The sequence below is a fragment of the Propithecus coquereli genome, unplaced genomic scaffold (genome assembly GCF_000956105.1).
Source record: "Propithecus coquereli isolate 6110/MARCELLA unplaced genomic scaffold, Pcoq_1.0 Scaffold98, whole genome shotgun sequence".
NCBI classification, from domain to species: Eukaryota; Metazoa; Chordata; class Mammalia; order Primates; family Indriidae; genus Propithecus; species Propithecus coquereli.
In genome coordinates, this window is record NW_012156173.1 from 1,621,501 (window position 1) to 1,635,735 (window position 14,235).

A 14,235-nucleotide genomic window follows, 5' to 3' on the forward strand; every position below is an offset into this window, starting at 1 on the left:
TTGATTTAAATCCTCTTCCCTCTTGACTATCTGGCAAACTCCCTTTTACTAAATGGTGCTACAATTGACTGCCCAACAGGAAGAAAATATTAGATCCCTACCTTATACCACACACAAAATTGAATTACTGGTCGATTAACAGACCTAAATATTAATAAATCCAGGTTTGCCTTTGTGCATATCCTTATGACCTTGGGATAGAGAAGGATTTCTTAGGACAGAAGAATAACAACAACGAAAATACAAAAGACATTGATTAATTTGACTATATGAACATTAACATGTGACAAAATGACAAAGTTATGGATGGGGCAATATATTTTCATTGCATGTAAGAAACAAATGATGAGTGTCCAGAATAGTAATTAGGATCCAGAATAGCTAATAAATTTCCACCAATAAACAAGAGAATGACAAGCATATACTTAATAAATGGACAAAGGGTATGAACTAAGCATTGAACCTCATTGGCAATAAAGAAAATGTATTATAAATTAGAATAAAGCTTAAAGTCTGCCAAAAATCAGTCCAAACACTCCTTCAGGGTAGGGATGGTTTTATTTAATATGTCACCAGCACAATAAAGTTGCCCGCTAAATGCTCATTGAATGAAATGGTGCACTGGATGGATTAATCCCAATCATTATTTTAAAAGGCTTTTCATGACAAAGCTGTGCTGTTGTCAACCAGAAGTGTAAATAAATAATCAGGAAGCTTTTTTGTAGAAATAATCTTAGTGTTTTAGATCCAGAGACTGATGACAAACTCTAGCAATTACTGATCTTGTTAAGAGTACCACCTCTTTTATAGAAAGGAAGTAATTGCTTGTATCTGGTTTATTTACTCTTCTTGTTCAAATTCAAGATTTTTGGAGAAAAATAAGCATATTTTCCTGTTACTAATTAAAGCTGTGTATGTTCTGAAAGCCATCTCTGTTGCTGCCAGTGGTTCAATTGCGGTCAGTGGTAACAGAGTACTAATGTTGTTTGCTTCCCAATGTGGGCAAATATTTTACCAACAGTTACCTGAGTTCATAGGCATGGTTGGTGGCAACATGACTTTCTCAATATGCACAAAGTTCAGTTGTTTGTGATTTTCTTCAACATACAACTTTCCTTAAAATAATTTCTATTTTATTTTAGTTTTTGAGGGGGGCAGCATATTCAAGGTCAGTCTTATTCGATTCTCTATTTTGAAAAATCCAGGTACTAGGATTTGTGTGGTATTAAAGGGGATGTTTATATTTTTAATACATTCCCCTGCTGTCTTGCATTCCTGAATTTATATGAGCTTCAGCGGAAACCAAAGGCAGAGAGATTCTAAGTAGGCTTAGACTAGGAGTTTAGTACAATTCTTCTTTGTTATTGTTTTAAAACTAGCTGCTTTGTTACCAAAAGTTCCTGTCCTTTCACTGATCCCACAGAACTACTTGTGTATTTCTCCCTCCATGTGACAGGATGGAATTCTAGCAATTTTCTGCTTTCTAATTCAGAAATTACTCTGTTAGTGTGTTGTGGTTCAGGAAAATTACATACAAGGATGTTTTGGGATTCACATAAAAATGTTGTAAATCAGCTCTGTGCTTGAAAAATCAGACTTGAAATAAGCACTTTTTAGACCATGGACCCGATTGGCCGGTGCCCTTAAGTTTTATGGAGCTTTTGTTTTTCTGTGGTTTTGGTGGGTTTTCTAACTTTTGTTGTTGTTATCTCAGAAGAGTTCTGGGGAAGTCGTTGTGATTTGAAATCATGGTCCTACAACAACTGCTTCAAAACCATTAAGGTTGGTCAGGCTGTGCATGGATTTTGCTTCAGGACCTGCTCAGTAGGAAGGTGTGAACCAGTTTTTCTGTTGCTAGATAAAAAATTAAAAATAAGAGCAAGAATTATGATTATTATTTAGAATAGACACTTCTGAATTTAATATGAAATCAAAGAACTTTTTCAGAGAAGAAAAATCTAACAAACTTTGAAAAATGCCTCTCTCTTTCTCTTTCTTTCTCCATTTATGTATATAGCACACATTACTGAATTTTTAAAAAGCCTTTTTTTGTTTCTAAAGCTTACCTCTGCTATTATAAATTATGACCTAATCATGTTTTGTGAGTCTTTAAAAACTAGGAAAATCATTGTGTGTTGCAAACCTTTTTTTTGAACTACGAGAAATCATTCTCCCTATAGAAAAAAATCACACAACCATATATATATATATATATATATATGTTTAGTTATATATATAGGCAAGATCTTAAATATCTAATCTTCAAATAAATAAGTTTTGATTTTACATTAAACCTACAAGTAGGAAGCATCTATAACTTCAACAAAAGTAATTTTATCCTCTGTTCAAATTCTGTTTTGTCCCCATGCCAGACTAGAAGTAACAGCACCTCATGTTTCTGTCTGTGCTCATCATCTACTTCTCTGGAAGGATTTTGTAAGCTAGGGAGTTCAGGTTTCATCTGAGTGTCTGATTTCTATTTATTGTTTTCCTGACTTTCTATCCCCTGGCTTCAAAAATTCCAGGGAACTCTCAAAAGATGTCAAGATTGAAGCTGTGTATGTGTGTCACAGTGGTGGTGATGGTGGTGGTGATGGTGGTGGCAGTGGTAATGGTGGTGGTGGTGATGGTGGTCGTAGTGATGATGGTGATTTGATTATGGTGGCAATAGTGGTGGTAGCAGTGGTGGTGGTGGTGGTAGTGGTGATGGTGGTGGTGATGACAGTAGTGGTAATGGTGGTGGTGGTGATGGTGATGGTGGTGGTATTGATGGTGGTTGTGGTAGTGGTGATGGTGGTGGTGGCAGTGTGGTGATGATGGTAGTTGTGATGATGGTGGTGGTGGTGGCGGTGGTGGTAGTGGTGATGGAGGTGATGGTGGTATTGGTAGTGGTGATGGTGGTGGTGATGATGGTAGTGGTAATGATGATGGTGGTGGTGGTGGTAGTGGTAGTGGTGATGACAGTAGTGGTAATGGTGGCGGTGGCAGTGGTAATAGTGATGGTGGTGGTGGTGGTATTGTTGATGGTGGTGTTGATGGGGATGGTGCTCATGGTGGTGGTGGTGGTGGTGATATTGGTGTTGATGGTGATGGTGTTGATGTTGATGGTGGTGGTGGTGGTGGTGTTGATGGTATTGGTGTTGGTGATGGTGGTGGTGGTGGTGATGGTGGTGGTGGTGGTGGTGGTGGTATTGGTGTTGATGGTGATGGTGGTAGTGGTGGTGGTGGTGGTGGTAGTGGTAGTGGTGATGACAGTAGTGGTAATGGTGGTGGTGGCAGTGGTAATAGTGATGGTGGTGGTGGTGGTATTGTTAATGGTGGTGTTGATGGGGATGGTGTTCATGGTGGTGGTGGTGATATTGGTGTTGATGGTCATGGTGGTGGTGGTGGTGATGGTGGTGTTGATGGTATTGGTGTTGGTGATGGTGGTGGTGGTGTTGATGGTGGTGGTGGTGGTGGTGGTATTGGTGGTGATGGTCATGGTGGTGGTGATGGTGGTGGTGGTGGTGGTGGTGGTCATGGTGGTGGTAATGGTTCACTATTACTTTCTCTCGTGAGACCAAGGCTCAGCAATTATGGACCCCTATCTCCTCTCCATCCTTCTGGAGGGCTGCGTATTGCATAATCTTGTTTTTATAAAAGAGGCCACATCCTCTTTCCTGGGCTTGATGCACTTCTATTTGAGAGTTCAAGTTTGAAATAAATCTCATGATTTTCAGTTAGCAAAAATTTGTAACTTTTTTTTAGTACTTTCTGGTTGAAGCTATCCCATCCCATTTCCCAAAACCCAAAGTCTATGTTATTTTGAGAAAATGGGAAACATTTTGCCCAACTAAATTGTTTGAGTACAACTTTGACAGCCACAGTCTCATTAAAAAATTACAATAAACTTCCCTTCTTAACATTTTCATAATTTTAACTATCAAATATAGGCATCTCAGTTTCCTTACATTGTGGAAAATGCATGTATAGCTACACTTATGTACTGTATATTACTTCAAGTAAAACTAATGTGGAACATTAGAATAAAATGATAAAGGTGTGTGTTAGGAAATATCAAACTCACAATACACTAGGTGTCTGTAGGGCTGACTCAGCAGTTGATATTCCTCATTTCTCCATTTCACAACAAACTTATGTGCCCTTTATACCAAGTGGAGAAACCTGGTCATTCCAAATGGTTTTCTATGATACATTTTTGAAAGAATGTGAACAAGTGTTTTTAGCTTTCCAGACTCTGCCACCTGAAGGAGAGTGAAATAAATGGTGAGAGCTAATCTAATGCACTTAATACAAATATTTTCATATTGCTTGGTTTACTTCTTGTTTTGGTGGACTGTATCACTCAGGGGCTTCCTGAGAAAGAAAGAAGGGAAGATACATTTTTGAGGCTTTATGTGTCTCAAAATGTTTTCATTCTGTCTATATGCTTAATTGATATTTTAACTGGCTTTGGAGTTTTAGAAATAAATTTTTTTTCAAAATTAACAGGACATTAGACTTTCCAGGACTGATCGTCTAATGTGTCTGTTTTCCTTACTTTCGTCCATTTCTTTAATATCACTTTTGAGACATATCTGCAACTTCATCTTCTAGATATTATTAAATATTTTCTTTTTGCTATGGTATTTTTAAATCTCAAGAGCTCTTTCTGTTATCTTTTTTTATTGCTTTCTGTTGTTTCTTTATGGGTGCCATATATACTCTCTGAGAAGAGAGTTTTCTTCTGTTCTCTGCATTGACTCTTTTTCTTCTCCCTGTGCCCCAGTATCTAGTAGACCTTGGCTATCAGTTTGTATTTTAAGGGTGAGACACTAAACTACATGGCTGGGGCTTTCCAGCTGGTTAGCTCCACTGTAGGTTGATGTGGAAGAGAATCAGCTATTTTGTTTGAGACTACCAACTGAAAGTATCTGGTTTTCCTTTCAGACTGGTTTGTTTTGCAAAGAGAAGACACTTCTAATTTGAGCCAGTGTATACGATATGCAGGATACCTAAGGCAATGAGGCTGGGAGAGTCTTGTCATTCAGTATGTAGTTTTATTTAATCCCATTGCTTTCAGTGTGGTGACCCTGCTCTTCACTGTGCCTGTGTCCTTTAGTCTGGTCATCCCTCTAGTTCAGACGCTCCAGAGAGTCAACATACTGTCTGGGTTTTTTTTTGCAGACTTTCAGTCTATCTTCTGTTTCCAGCCTTATGCACACCCACTGTCTTTAGGAGACTCCAGGTTCTTCCCCTCTGGGATTCTACAGTAGGAATCTGCTTCTTGGTGCTTTCCCCAAATATAGGCTCTTGGCAGTCAGTGTGTACTGATCTACTAAGTCAGGTTAGTATGTGTTTATCTAATTTCCAGCTTCTGACCATTTCCTGTCATCTCTTATGTGTCTTCATTATTATTGTCCTTTTAATGGAATTTTAGAAGGGAGCAGGATAAATGGATGTGTTCAATCAAATCGAGAAGTTTACTCAACTTCTGTGTAATGTTTTCTGGCTGAAGCATTGCGGTATGTCAGGGGATAAAATCTCTGCTTGGCTTTCCCTCTAATCTTCACCTCCTACCTGTACTATACCACAGCATGGTACTCTCTTGCTATGAATATAGCACACAGTGCATGTTGACTTTTCCTTTGCGAATCTAACTCAGGCATTTTAGACACCATAGCTAATTTATGCTTTCAGCACAATGCAGTGGATAAAGGAAGGACATCCTAATCTAACTTAACTTTTTAAAAATATAAATTATGTCAAGTTTTGTTAAGGAAGATATCCATTGTGGGCAGTAGAGGGCGTATAAAAATCAAAATCTCTGAAACAGCTAAACCAATAGCAAAATGTACCCGTGATTATATGATAATCAAAATATGATGATGATGTAATGTAGTATTACGTTAAATAGTTGAGTTAGGCAGCATATTTATAGAATGCCATCTCATGAACATATTATCCTACCAGTCTTTAAATAGAGTGATAGGCCAGGCGCGGTGGCTCACACCTGTAAACGCTAGCACTCTGGTAGGCCAAGGCGGAAGCTCGCTAGAGCTCAGGAGTTTGAGACCAGCCTGAACATCAGCGAGACCCCACCTCTACTAAAAATAGAAAAAAAAAAATAGCTGGACATGGTGACACATGCCTGTAGTCCCAGCTACTTGAGAGGCTGAGGCAAGAGGATCGCTTGAGCCCAGGAGTTTGAGGTTGCTGTGAGCTAGACTGACACCACAGCACTTTTGCCCAGGCAACGAAGCGAGACTCTATCTAAATAAATAAATAAATAGATAGAAAGATAGATAGATAGCCAAATAAATAAATAAGTAAAATTATAAAGAAATTATAAAAAAATATATCCCTGTATTTCATAATGAGTGAAATATAGCTGCAAATTTATTTAAATCCAAAAATATGTATGTTTAGACAACTACACCTTCTTTGAATTAATCTTAGGTTGATTAGAAGTCCTTGCCCAGCTGAAGAATAATATACTTAGTTTATATCTGTAGTTTAAAAATAAATTATTTACATTCGACTTTCAATTTTTATTTACAAGTACAATATATATCATCATCTAAAAGTTAGATCCTGAAAAAGGGTTTTGGTTTTTAGCAATAGCTCCCATCATTCCTCTGCTCTCAATTCAGATTTTACTCTGCAAATATTTTTTTCCAAGGTGTATTTGATTTGCCCTCCCAATGTCCCTAACCAGAAGAGAACCACAGAAGAAAACATTGCTGAAAATGTCCATTCCCATTGCTTGCATAGACTTGATTCACTAAGAAAATAGGAAAAGCTTAAATGAAAAACATTCTAGGGAAGTGACAAACCATATAAGGCAATGGGTGAGCCACAACTGTGGGCGTAATTTTTTTTTCTTTTCTCTCTTTCAACAGGGAGACACATCTCCTCTTCCTCCCACTGTTCCAGACTGTCTGCGGGCTGATGTCAGGGTTACTCCTTCTGAGAGCCAAAAATGTTCCTTCTATTTAGCAGACAACAATATCACCCACGGCTTCCTCTATCCTCCTGGTTGGTAGAACTCTTTTTTAGAGTAGTAGCTTAGAAAGCCCTCATCAGCTGGATGTGGGCATGTGCCTTAAACATACACTCCCCGTCAAAACTACCTGCTTGGGCTAAGCTAGCTGCCCGAGAGGCTTCCAGTGGTTGTGGGCTGGCCAGAGAAGCATGGCATCTATAATAAAGAATAAGAAATTTTGCAGTGGGACCCACACATCAGCTCTCATCTGGCCCAGATGTTTAGAGAGTTCAGCAGGTTTAAGTTTAATTTTAAAACTGAAGATTCTTTGCAGAAGGACATAAGCATCTAAAAAACCATTTCTTCTGGCTCCTGCCCAAGCTAAGGTCTGCACGGAGAACACAGCTGCAGCTGTGCTGTGAAAAGAAATCAGGCTGGAATTCTAGCCTATCACTCATGCTGCGTGTCCAACAGTTTTCAACTGCAGATTAAGCAGCCAAATGAACTTTAAGTTTTATTTTATTTTCTGAAAACAAGATCTCTCTTGGGAACATGCAAAAGCCAATGTGACTTTTCTAAAACTCAAGCCTCTTCTCTGTGCAGCAACAAATGTCATTTTCATTAATTTGCCCATGAGATTTTCAAAAATTTCAGTTTCTGGGAACCTCCTGATATTTGGCCTCATTTTTCTTCAAGCCATGGCCAAAGATGGTCAATTCAGAGATTTATAATTTAGAGATTCTTGGATTTATATTGGGAAAAAAGGCTTCATGGAAGCAAGTAACATATCAATTTCAAACCTCTAATAGAATTAGGATAAATAAACTGACATTTTTTTAAGTACCAAGATACAATTAGGGGTATCATAAAATATTAGTTAATAAATAAATGGTTGCCTTGACAATGAAATGAAATTAATAACTAAACAGCTTGTCTCAAAAAATTAAGGATAAAATGAAACTCCCTTCTAACTCTCCACTATGAATTCTAGCTATTTGTTAGAAATAGAAATTCTATTATAAACTTATTTTTCTCTGAAACAAAGGTAATGTTATGTTTATTGCCCTTCCAACTTTTTGGGCTCAGTTTTAAAAGGAGAAAAGTCTTATTCGGGCTGTGAACACCATGAACGCCAGGTGAAATGTTAAGAAAAACTCTACATGATTCTCCTTGCCTGGGCGTGCCCGCCCATTGTTGTCTTGTCTAAGAATTAGTTAAGATACCCAAGTTTAGTTTAAATATAAAAAGTTTAATAGAAATCTCATGTAAGTGAAATCATGCAAATATTTGTCTTTCTGTAACTGACTTATCTCCCTTAACATGGTGGCCTCAAGTTGGTTCATCCATGTTGTCAAATTATCTAAAATAGTCAAATTGATGAAATCAGAGTGAAATGGTGGCTGTCAGGGGCTCAGGGAGAGGGAAATAGGGAATTACTAATTAATGGCCGTAAAGTTTCGGTCAAGCAGGATGAATAAGCTCTAGAGATCTGCACGACATTGTGCTTACAGTCAACCATACCGAATCGTGCACTTAAAAATTTATTGAAAGGGTAGATCTCTTGTTAAGTGTTCTTATCAAAATAAAATAAAATGAAAAAAGTATTATAATACGAATTTATAGGTTTTCAGCTTTTAATCCTGATAATAACTCTATGATGGATGCCACAAGACAAATGAGACACACAGGGACACAGCACTTTACCCAGAGGGTGCAGCCGGCGCTCAGTGGAGCCGGGGTTCCTACGCTGGCTTTCTGCTTCCAGAGCACTCACTGAACACTCACGTGCTACACGGCATGTCCACGAGTCCTCAGAGCCCATCATTTGTGGTGTTCCCATCTGCAGTCCTCATTGAGTAAAAACTCATTTTCTTAAGTAAATTTTATTTTGGAAGAGATTTATTTATAATAGCATCATTATTTTGTGCACATGCAATAACTGTGCATCCATATCTGGCATTTTATTTGTTTCCAAGGGCTGCTGTAACAAGTTACCACAAACTGTTGACTTAAAACAACAGAAATGTGTTCCTGAGGCCGAAAGTCTAAAATCAGGGTGTTGACCGGGTCATGCTCCCTTTGAAGGCTCTAGGGGAGAATCCTTCCTTCTCTCTTCTGGCTTCTAGTGGCTCCAGGCATTGCCTGGCACTTTGCTGTATTTATCACTCTAATCTCTACCTCTGTTGTCACATGGCCTTCTCCCAGGTGTCTCTTCCCTTCTCAAATCTCACTCTTATAAGGACACCAGTTACTGGATTTAGAGCCCACCCTAAATCCAGGATAATTTCATTTAGAGACCCTTAGCTACATCTGCAAAGACCCTGTTTCCAAATGAGCTTACATTTGCAGGTGTGGGGGCGTTGGGACTTGAAGGAATCCTTTTGCAGATCACAAATCAACCCAGTAGAGGTATCAAATGCATAAAACCGCCTGCATTATTGATGACTTCTAGTAGAAAGGACTCAGTATTTCTGTGTTTGGATTGTTGTTAAATTTACATTAATATGTAATAGTAATAGGCCTATTATGTAGTATGTCATTTTCTTTTATAGCTAGATTTAATAAGATCCATTTGTTTTGCAGCAAACAATAGAACCTCTGATAGTCAATATGATGCCTTAATTACAAGTAATTTGGTCCCTATGTATGAAGAATTCAAAAGTAAGTATGTATTTAGATTATCAATTTTAAAATACCTAAGTGACTTCCTGAACTTCCAAAGTAAACATATCTTTTATTGTAATTTGGTCCTGATATTAAGAAACATTTTTTTCTAGTGTTTTAAATATAGGTAAGGAAGGATCACTGACATGGTTTCTTTTCAACTTGCTTCAACTTTGAGTGATTTGTTGCTAAAATTCTGATAATTTCTTTTAACCCTTAATTTAACTGTAAAGAGCTATTCACAAAACTAAATTTTATTGACACCGAAAGTAAATAAATGAAAGGTAAATGTTCGTCCCAGGAATAATAATAAGGCAACATGTGTGTTCTGACTATTTTTAACTCTTATTATCTCATAAGCAACTCACCCAAGGGAGAAATTTGGAGATATATTTAATAGTAATTTCAAGACTACAACTATAGCAACAAAAAGCTATCATCAAAGTGGCTGCACATTTTTGTCGTATGGACTATTTTGTAGAATTACACAATCACCACTGACAATTATTGGAGCAGAATTTCATGCTATTTAAATGTACTTGTCTGTAATAGAAAATATTTCCATGTTCAACAGAGGTAGATATTTTTAGCACTTTATTCTCTTACTTTTAGAAATGTGGGACTACTTCCACAGTGTTCTTCTTATAAAACATGCCACCGAGAGAAATGGAGTAAATGTGGTTAGTGGACCAATATTCGATTATAATTATGATGGCCATTTTGATGCTCCAGATGAAATTACAGAGTAAGTAGTTTGACCTTTTGACTTAGCAATAGGGTATCATGAGGGGAAATCTCAATATTTTAAATAAATGCTCAGTATTTTAAATATTACATAATATATACATAGGCAGATGTTATTGTTGACTATTTTCAATCTAGTCCATCTAAATATTTAGCAAAAATTTTATATGGCAAAAATTTAAACTAAACATCAAACAAAACATTTCCAGGAAAAGTTTAGGAAAAACTTTATTTGGAAAATTTCTAAACTAATGTGCAAAGATAAAGATTTTGTAAAGGCTAAGTAAGGGAATAGGGAAGAGTTCATGTACTATCAATAAACATAAAACCAGTCCAACAATGAGTGGAAAACATCAAGTAAAGACTAAGGTAAATTTCACAAGAATAGTGAATAATGCATAAAAGCATTTCCCGGGAGAAGGTGCAGAAAACTAGTTTTACTAAACTGTACATCTTAGTACTAAGCTTGGTCTTAGTAGGTTGCTAAAAATTAGTTTTGAATACAACAAACAGTAATAGAGTTTTAGACAAAAGTTTCATCCATCTTTTCTCTTTATTATCAAAATATAGGAAGGAAGAAACTAAACAATTGTACTTTCTAAGCCTAGATTATGTAAAGCAGCGACTTTTAACTACACCTTTATGACTACTAAGTGTGTGGCCTTTTCCTATTTTGTTCTTGTGTTTATTCCAGTGTTTATTGATTCTACCTTTCACCATTTAATAATTCTAACACACTTTGATACGCTTTACTGTATGCTGCATACTTTCTAAGCCACTCACATACACGTCATTTGAACCAGGAAGATATGCCATGTTAAGGTCCATTAGCCTCTAGTTAGAGATGAGGAAACCAAGGCACAAAGAAGTTAAATAACTTATCTAAATTCTTTAACTAATAAGTGGGAAAGCCAGAATATGAACCCAGACAGTCTGGCTCTGAGTCCATGTTCTAAATCACAGTAATATGTTTCTATTTATACCAGCTTGTATTTTTTTTTCTTTTAGTGGACACGTACTAATATCTTACCTTTATTTTACATTTAAAACTTTTAAAAACACTTTTACATTCATTATCTGAAACCAAAGCACTGTCATATCAGCTGTATGGATTTATCCCCATGTCTACAGTGTGAAGTTGCTAGTACAGGGTCACCTCCTTGTTAAAGTTGAGGAAACTTAGTAAGTCATAGAATGTTAGAGAATGAGTGCAAGTCCGAACATCTAATGGAAGTAAGTACATAGCTAGGGTTGGGATCTGGGCTCCTACATTCTCAGCGCCGGCTCTATTAGAAAACACCAGTATAAGTATAAAGTCAACAAAACTAGGAAACAAAGGAAGCAGAACGTCAAGCTCTGCTTTTCTTTGTCTTCTAATATTTTCCCATAATGCTAAAATGACTAAGCTTGGACTCTACTACAAATCTCTGTTCTGCCTGATTGAAGTTTAAAAAAAATACATAATAGGACTCGGTGCTTTCTGTTCATTACTTTCTTTTACTAGATTTTTACCTTGGCATTTCTTTAAAACTATGTAAAGACATTTACAGTCTTTAGAAGCAAAAATGTAATAGCACCGAATCTTTTCAATTATGTTTTTAGACATGTAGCCAACACCAGTGTTCCCATCCCAACACACTACTTTGTAGTGCTGACAAGTTGTAAAAGCGGGAGCCACACACCCGACGACTGCCCTGGGTGGCTGGATGTCCTCCCCTTTATTATCCCTCACCGACCTACCAACGTGGAGAGCTGTCCTGTGAGTACGCTTTGGGAGAGAAAATGATGATCTCAGAGCTCATTTGGGCTAAAATATACTTTTTAAGTGTTTCATGGGTACAGTTGTGATAAAAATGACTTCATTTTTGAGCTTTTCCTTAGACTGTTGATTTCTATGTAGTTAATATCATTTAAACATGCATCTGCATACAGGAACATGTGTTTATATATGCATCCCTTATGTATTTTATTTTTATGCCTTGTATGCTCACTCTCTAATAAGGGAAGGAAGAATATAAATATTCTTTAATAGGAAAAAAATATGTATCCTGGAAATTGTTTTTTATTGAAGACATTCAACAAATATAATGGGTGCCTATTAAGTACACAGTATCATGATAGAAACTCTTTGGAATACACGAAGGAGGAATACATCATCGCTGCCCTTGAGGAGTTTATATACAACTTTGACATATAAATGAGATTACAGGGTCAGTCAATTATGTAAGAATTATTTTAAAAATTAATAAGGAAGAGATGTCACAAAGTTTGCAGTCAATTGTCAAACACTGTTAAAAGGCTTTAGTGTTTAAAATTAAAAATACATTCAGTGAGAGTAGGGCTGGGCCTTAAAGGATGTGAAGAATTTGAATAGATTGAGAAGATCATGAAGAGTCTTCCATGGAGAGGATTTGGCGACTGATCCTTTTGGCAAGAGCCAAAGGAAAAGGGAAACTCAAAGCTGAATCAGAATTTTGAAATGTAGATAATTTGGAAAAAGAAAGAGGAAACTTAGGAATGAGAGCTTTTTGGCAGGTAGATAGGATAGTTAAGTGTAGGCATGTAAAGTTTGTGGAAATGGTGGTTGACGTGGAAAGTCTCACAGGCTATTAGAAACTAGAAATCAAAAGCTTAGGTTCTAGGCCAGACTGGGATTCATCGGTGTTCTTTCAGGTGTTCAACAGCCTGATTGCCTTCACCATACTGTGTACTTGCACTTACAAGCCTAGAAAATAGAAGAGAGAGATACCTGGCACAAGAGAGGGACACATAAAGTATTCTAGGATTTCAAAGGACAGAAGGTGACATTTTAGCTGGGTCTTGCAGAAAGGATTTTACTTGAGTGAATTGTGATCTTTCAGTGACTAAAAATGGAGGCCAAACGTTAGAGGTTGAACAGTGGACCATTCATGGTCCTGAAATGAGGAAGAAAAGTTTCCAAACAAGAAACTGTCAGGAGACGTTGAGTTGAAGAATCACTTTCTGTTTTTCTTCTCAGCATTTTATTTAGTTGAGTTATAAGGATAAGCCATCATTCTTCACCTCCTCTTCCAGTGGCAGACATTGATAACTGATAATGTGGTGCTCTATACCATGAAATTGGGATTAAATAGTTCGTCTTACAGAGGTTCTAGGTAGCCATTAAGGAGTGAGTATAACGGGTATAGGAAGAAGAAACTATTTGCTATCCCTGGTCTAGGCCCTCATGACCTTCTCTCAGGACTTCTGGAAATGAATCTTAAGTAGATTTGCTGACTCCTGTTCTCCTCACATTCACCTGTGTGCACTACTATGAATTTACTCATCTTAAAGTTTAGTTTTCATTCTGTCATACTCCTTCACCTGAAGACTTCAGATCATCTATCCTGAATAAAAAACAAAACAAACAAAAACCTCACAGTACCTAACTTCTAAGTAATAAAAAATATTTCTGCTCATGAAAAAAATCATGGCCTGTGAAAAATAATCTGTGTTTTTCTTTTTCAGGAAAATAAACCAGAAGATCTGTGGGTTGAAGAAAGATTTAAAGCACACATTGCGCGGGTTCGAGACGTGGAACTTCTTACTGGGCTTGACTTTTACCAGGAAAAAGTACAGCCTGTTTCCGAAATTTTGCAACTAAAGACATATTTACCCACATTTGAAACCATTATTTAACTTAATAATGTATACCTAATGTATAAAACAATTTTGGCAAAATGCAAATGATTTTTTTTCTTGAGAATTGTAAAATAAAGTTTTCTATTATTCCTCAAATCCACTAAAAGCCAGATTTTCATTATTCCCTTTTTTCTTTTTCATTCCTATGAATATGTACTATTTCAAAGGTTTTTTTGCACAGAGATTATGAATTATGTATGGTA

The 14,235-nt window shown here is 36.8% G+C and overlaps 1 protein-coding gene across 1 annotated transcript in view; it reads left to right on the plus strand.

The window, feature by feature from the left end:
- ENPP3 (ectonucleotide pyrophosphatase/phosphodiesterase 3) overlaps positions 1-14,029 on the plus strand; it is a 75,213-nt gene extending 61,184 nt beyond the window's left edge. Inside the window, exons 19-23 of the mRNA XM_012665169.1 lie at positions 6,882-7,017; positions 9,548-9,625; positions 10,241-10,373; positions 11,975-12,131; positions 13,859-14,029. Coding sequence (XP_012520623.1) covers positions 6,882-7,017; positions 9,548-9,625; positions 10,241-10,373; positions 11,975-12,131; positions 13,859-14,029 — 675 coding nt within the window. The remainder of the gene's footprint in view (positions 1-6,881; positions 7,018-9,547; positions 9,626-10,240; positions 10,374-11,974; positions 12,132-13,858) is intronic.
- Positions 14,030-14,235: the final 206 nt, after the last annotated feature.